Source organism: Poecilia formosa, unplaced genomic scaffold (genome assembly GCF_000485575.1).
Source record: "Poecilia formosa unplaced genomic scaffold, Poecilia_formosa-5.1.2 Scaffold395, whole genome shotgun sequence".
Lineage (NCBI taxonomy): Eukaryota > Metazoa > Chordata > Actinopteri > Cyprinodontiformes > Poeciliidae > Poecilia > Poecilia formosa.
In genome coordinates, this window is record NW_006800334.1 from 475,361 (window position 1) to 481,944 (window position 6,584).

At 40.8% G+C, this 6,584-nt stretch overlaps 2 protein-coding genes across 2 annotated transcripts in view; one reads left to right on the forward strand and one right to left on the reverse strand.

Moving 5' to 3' along the window:
• The window catches only part of ankrd46b (ankyrin repeat domain 46b), a 20,111-nt gene extending 18,653 nt beyond the window's left edge, over positions 1-1,458 (forward strand). Inside the window, exon 5 of the transcript XR_001659226.1 lies at positions 1,433-1,458. The gene's annotated coding sequence lies outside the window, so the exon portion shown is untranslated. The remainder of the gene's footprint in view (positions 1-1,432) is intronic.
• LOC107833480 (uncharacterized) lies at positions 259-4,422 on the reverse strand. The gene is made up of 3 exons (XM_016662911.1): positions 4,418-4,422; positions 3,887-4,385; positions 259-378 (listed from the first exon to the last, which is right to left on the reverse strand). The coding sequence occupies exons 1-3, from the start codon at positions 4,420-4,422 to the stop codon at positions 259-261; spliced, it is 624 nt and encodes a 207-aa protein (XP_016518397.1).
• Positions 4,423-6,584: the final 2,162 nt, after the last annotated feature.

Genomic DNA, 6,584 nt, shown 5'->3' on the forward strand with positions numbered 1-6,584 from the left:
AAATAAATAACCCGGTCTATTTTGGCACTTGTTGTAGCTTCAGTAGAGTTGGAAACATGGCAGCGTCTCTGTACCAGCTCGTAAAGTTTTCCAGAATCAAAGTTTATTTTGCCACGGCACTGAAGAGAACAGGCGTTTCAACGTGCGTTCGTTTATTTATTTTTTTTGAACAGAATAATACAACTGCAGTACACACAAGACACAGCAGAGGTCAGTATAACAGCCTCTCCTTTAACCATTAAACAAAATTACTGCTTCTTATTTCAACAGGCACCACAAACAAAGAACAATAAGAGCAACAAGAGCAACAAGTAGCAGGATCACAGCGAGAACCAACGTGGACATCTGCTGAGTGTGTTCGGCACAACTCTGAGTTGGCTGGAGAGAGAAAGAGGATTTTAGAGACTTTCAGACTCACTACAGTTTTTATATTTCACCTATAAACTTGGGTCATAGAGGCACTTACATTTCCTGATGCTGCTGTGCTGTTGGAGATCATCTGATGTGACTTTTTCTCAGTGACAGTCAGTCTAACAGCACCAGGAGTTCCAGATTTAGATTGTTTCCCATCTTGGGTGTAGCAGAAATAATCCCCGCTGTCCTCAGGCTGCGCCCCATCAATGGTCAGTGACTGATCTCCAGTAGTGATCCAGTCAGTGGACACAGTCAGTCTATCAGCAGGTGTCCCGCTGCAGCCTTCAGGTTCTTCACACACAAAGGTTTTCCGCTTTTCTCCCACCGACCAGTTAAGCCTGTTTCTCCGTCACCGTCTCACCCTGGGTCACAGAAACTTTACTGGCAAAAACTACCTCCAGCTGGATGGTTTCCTTGGATCCAGACGTGGAGCAGGTCAGTTCATAAATCTCTCCATCGGTGTACAGCGTGTGGGTTAAAACGATGTTTGAAGAGTCGATCTTTATCCAGTCTCTGTCCTCCTCTCTGCTCACCTTCCACTGCCCGCTTTGACCAGTAGTGACATCCCGGGGACCGTCCAGCCCCACCCGAAGCAGTGATACTGAATCGCAAGGCTCACAGTTCACAGGAACTTTAAGCTGGTCTCCTACGATCACTTTAACAGAATCCGCTACATGCGAGACAATGAGGAGAATAAACGCGTAGAAAACACCCGATTGTAGCGGTAACATTGTGGTAACGTGTGAGGAGGCAGAGAGGATCCGTGTGTGAGAGCAGATAAGGCAGAAGGCAGACCTTTTAAAGCGAAGCTTGTTCCTGTTTTCGGAAGAAAAGAGGATTGTTCCTCTTTCTGGAACAAGAGAAACAGGTTGGCCACAAATCCTCCTGAAGATTAGCCCGAAATATGGTAAAAGATACGGGTTGTTTATGCCTGACTGATTGTTTACAACACTGACTGATTTTACTGACAAGGTAATGGTGGAAAAGAAAAATCATGGAAGTTAAGAAGGTTGAAAAGTTGAGTCAAAGTTCTGCTCAAACAAAAACGTAGATTTATTTGCTGCCCAGATTCATTTTTATCATCTTATCCTGTCAGCTAAACAAAAGATCTTAACAAATTCTCCTCTAATTTTTGCCTTTACTTAATGTAAAATTGTTGATTATTTCACTAAGAGGCAGGAGAACATTTAGTTTAGTTTCAGTCTTGTGTTAAATCTTGAATCTGAAGTGAGAACGACTGAAGCTGGACTCATCCAGAATCATCTGCTCCTGTTGTGTTTGACTCTAACTCTCCAACTGTCCTTTTCCTGTTACAATCTGTACATTTCAGTGTTTGTATCCTTTATTTTGACAGTGTTCTCTTAATATTATTTATTATGTATTCATTTTTCTTTATACTGAATGTTTATTTCACTCCTACATCTCTGCTGTCTTTTTTTGGCTGAAACCCAAATAGCATTAAATAGATTTTTTATTTGCTGTGATGACTAAAAGTGATTAATCTCCAGCCGTCCTGTAGAGGTGATGAACGACTAAATGCTCAGAAAAACACCTGGACTGTTTCTCTACACTAAAAGGGTCCATTTAGTGAAGCTTGCAGCTTTGTTTCATTCCACTTAACACCATGATGACCATCATGAAGATGATTATCATGGAGTTATGAATGCAGATCAGTTCTCATGCTTTTGTTGTTTATTCATTTATCTGATCATCCTTTGCTTGATTGCTTTTCTTTTTTTTCTTTTTGCCATATCCTTTGCCATATATAGTAAATCCTGGTTTACTGTAAAAAATAAAGTCAAGAACAAATGTAGTGATCAAGAATCAAGCTTCCCGAGTCTTATTGATGTTTAGAAATTGAGTATTAAATAATTAGCCATTTAGCTGAATTGTACTCTTCACCATCTATTTAGAGCTATTATTGCTGGTATGGACAGCAAATGTAAGACTGCTTTATGGTGGCATATAAACAAATGTGTTGAGGCCCTCATATAAGAACGATTGCAGGCTTCACACTATTTAGTAATGCAAATGAGCCCTGAGCCAGATGGAAGCCTTCTGCACAAACTGTCATGATGTGTGGTTGTTGTTGTTGGTGAGGAAGACGCCCGTAAACCTAGGCAGACATTTAGACAATGTTTAATAATAATAAATCCAGAGAAACAGAATCCAAAACACAAGGAGCAACAAGGAAACAAGAATGTGCAGCGAATAGACAGACGTACCATAGACGAGGACCAGACAAGAGACAAAGACAACAGGTGGGTTTAAATACACAGGGAGGACATGACATCACAGAGACTCACAGGGGAAACAAGAACACAGAAAAAACCAAGAAATGAAAACAGATCACCACACAAACACTATAATTTCAATATTAAGGCTAAGTTGCAGAGTCAGAGAAGCTTTTCCATATGTGACATTGGCTCTTTATCGTGGGTCACGATAAACTATAAGGTTCAACTTGTCAACTGCAACAACTGAGCAGTGATGGCAGTGACTTTTATAAACTTTTATAAAGTAGCTGCTATCACTCAGATCTCACTTGTCTCACAGCCAAGGCTGAGTTGTAACTGTGAGATAAGTTGTACCTTTAGGCATCTCTGAGGTCCTTTCAGTCACAAAACGATGACAGCTGCTAAGCCGGCTTTTGTTCTTCCTCACATGCCACACCTTTCATTCTGCCACAGCCTTGACTCCCTTCAATTTTATACATTTGGCCTGAATGTTTTAAATCTAAATAAATCTGACATTGTTGCTACAAGGTAGTTTTACTTAAAATTTCATCTTAGAATTCTATTAACATTCTGATGTGGTATAATAGGGTAATAGCTGTATGCAAACAAATGCCATCCTCATGTTTGATTGTGTGAGGTGTGGCCCAGTCCACTTCTCTACACTTGCCAAGCAGGAAATGGTGAATACAAGTTTATTGCTTATTTACATGTTGTATTCGCATGGTAATTAATAGCTATTGTTTTACTAATGAACCAAAAGCAAAGAATACAAATTGGGAGGCGTTTAAAGATCTTTATTTATGTCTGAGAGCTGACAGTCTTACAGCTTAAAGGGGATGAAGAGTCAAGACATGGCACAGCATAAAAAACTGGTTTCCCCAGCCAAAACGGGAGACTTGACAGGTATGTGATGATGGTTGTATGTATGACAAGCAACCCATCTACTTAATATTTGCTTCATTATATAGCATAGCTGATTTTTACCCCCTACTACAGTTTTACACGATCGTTGCGTAATTTACAACACCACAAATAAAGGAGAGCAACAATAAGGACCAACAGGATCGCAGCGAGAACCCAGGTGAATATCTGCCAAGGCTGAGTGTGTTCGTCGCAACTCTGGGTTTGCTGCAGATGAAGAGAGAGAGAGAAAGGAGAGTTTAAAGAGACATTCAGACTCATTAAAGTTTTTATATTTCACCTAAAGAATAAACTTGGTTCATAGAGACACTTACATTTCCTGGTGCTGCTGTGCTGGAGATAATCTGATGTGACTTTTTCTCAGTGACGGTCAGTCTAACAGCAGCGGGATTTCCAGATCGTTTCCCATCTTGGGTGTAGCAGAAATAATCCCCGCTGTCCTCAGGCTGCGCCCCGTCAATGGTCAGTGACAGATCTCCAGTATTGATCCAGTCAGTGGACACAGTCAGTCTGTCATCAGGTGTCCCGCTGCAGCCTTCAGAGTCGAAGTTCTTCACACACAGAGGATTCTCATTTTTCTCCCACCAACCATGTAAGCCTGTTCCCCCGATGGTTTTAACGTAACACGGGAGCGTCACTTTATCACCCTGGGTCACGGACTTTTCACTGGCAACAACTACCTCCAGCTGGATGGTTTCCTTGGTTCCAGACGTGGAGCAGGTCAGTTCATAGATCCCTCCATCGGTGTACAGCGTGTGAGTGAAAACGATGTTTGAAGAGTCGATCTTTATCCGGTCTCTGTCCTCCTCTCTGCTCACCTTCCACTCCCCACGCTGAAAAGTAGCGACATCCCGGGTACCATCATCCCCCAAATCCCGCAGCAGCCTCCCCGGCTCGCAGCTTATAGGAATCTTGAACGGGTCTCCTACGATCACTTTCGCACAGTCCGCTGCACGCAGGCGGACAGCGAGAAAGAGGATAAAGGCGCAGAAACATCCTGATCGTACCGGTTCCATTGGAGAGCTGAGAGCTGAGTGCGGCAAAGTTGTTAATGTCTGCTGAGATAAAAAAGGAGGGAGGAGGCGGGGAAGTAGGCGGAGTCCATATTAGTTGGACACGATTATGAGTGACGTACTAACACTTCGCTTGAAGGAAGTAGGCCGCATTGATTTCACTGCTGAATTCCTTCAGAAAGCAGTTTATTAGAGTCAATTAAAGACATTTGAGAGGACAGCTTTTGCAACTTGCAACTGTTTCAAGTGTGATCAGACTGGGTGTGTGTTCGCGGACGCCTGCGGGGGGTGAGGGCTTCTCATAGTGGTGAAAAATAAAAGTGATCGCAATATTATTTTCTACACTAAACGATTTTGAGAATTATCACTGTAGCTTTAATAGTCCAATCAGAGGGAGAGAGAAAGAAACTTCATGAATCCCTCTGGGATTTTCTCTCATGGAAATTGTAAATTGGTCAGAAGATCAAATCAGCACTTTTTCCAGTTTAGTATAAGCTTTGCAGAGACTGGGTTGGCTCCCAAGCACCTTTTTCGTTCTTTTCTCACATGCAAACTGTAACCACAAGACCCATGTGACGCGCTATTGACTCAAGAAGAAATCAGTCTTTCACCATTAACAAGTGTTTGGAAGCTGTTAATCTGGGTGGCGTTTGTTTTATTGACTTTGCAGTCCCTGCTGTTTGATCGCCAAACAGTAGGACACCTTAGTAAACACCTTCCTTTTTATAAGTAAACAGTGTTTACTTATAAAACACTGTCTCTTCCTCTATGGAAGGAATATACGATTCTATTTAAGTTACTAAACACACAGCTTAGCTTAACTTTAAGCTGATTACTGGATTTGAAATAGTAACGCGTTAGATTACTTGTTACTGAAAAAAGTGGTTAGAAAAAATATCTAAGATAAAAGAGTTGGATCTTGCATCCAATCATGCACCGATACCTTGAATTCCTCTTCCCTCGTCTCAGTGTTTTCAGAACAATAGCACAACAGCTGATCTGCACATGTGACAGGACTTGATCTTCCAGAAATTCATGTCCTCAGGTGGAGTAATACGTTCTCATTTTGTATTGTTTTTGCCCACCTTAATATTGAGACTTCACAGTTAGCCTGGCATTAAAAGATGAACACAGAAAAGTACCTCCACTTCAGTGGAGGACCTGTCATGCAGTGGGCGTGTCTGTCTTCTAAAGGGTTTGAAAACCTTGTTAAAAAGGCACATCATGTTAAATGCCTGAAATACCAAAATGATGGCCCAGATAGCACAGAATGATTGAAACAACATTGAATCAATGTCAGCCAGAAACATTGAATCAACGTTGAACGCTGACATTGAAGCAACATTGAAAGTGGTCGGTGATTTGTATGTTGAATCAGCGTTAGGGTTTCAACCATAACTGACATTATATTAATGTTGATTCAACCATCATCTGTATGTCAACTTACATGCCTATTTGTGTTGATATTACATTGAATCAGTTAGGAATCAATGTTGATTCAACAATCATCTGAACGTGGATCTGCATGCTTATTTGTGTTGATTCTACATTGAATCAATGTTATTCCAACACTCATTTAACTGTGGATCTGCATGCATATTTGTGTTTATTCTACATAGAATCAGTGTTGATTCAACCATCATCTGAACGTGGATCTGCATGAATATTTGTGTTGATTTTACATTGAATGAGTTAGGAATCAACATTGATTCAATCATCATTTGAACATGGATCTGCATGCATATTGCATATTTGTGTTAATTCTACATTGAATAGGTTAGGAATCAACGTTGAATCAACCATCTGAATGTGGATCTACATGCAGATTTGGGTTGATTTTATATTGAATGAAAGCTAAGGATTTATGTACATTTTACGTCTGATAGGTCTACATCATAACATGCCACTAAAAGTTTCTTCACTGGTGTTAAACACACTATATTATTGGCAGATGATGCGTACACTGTGTACAAAAGTTTAAAAATGACAACATGGGTTT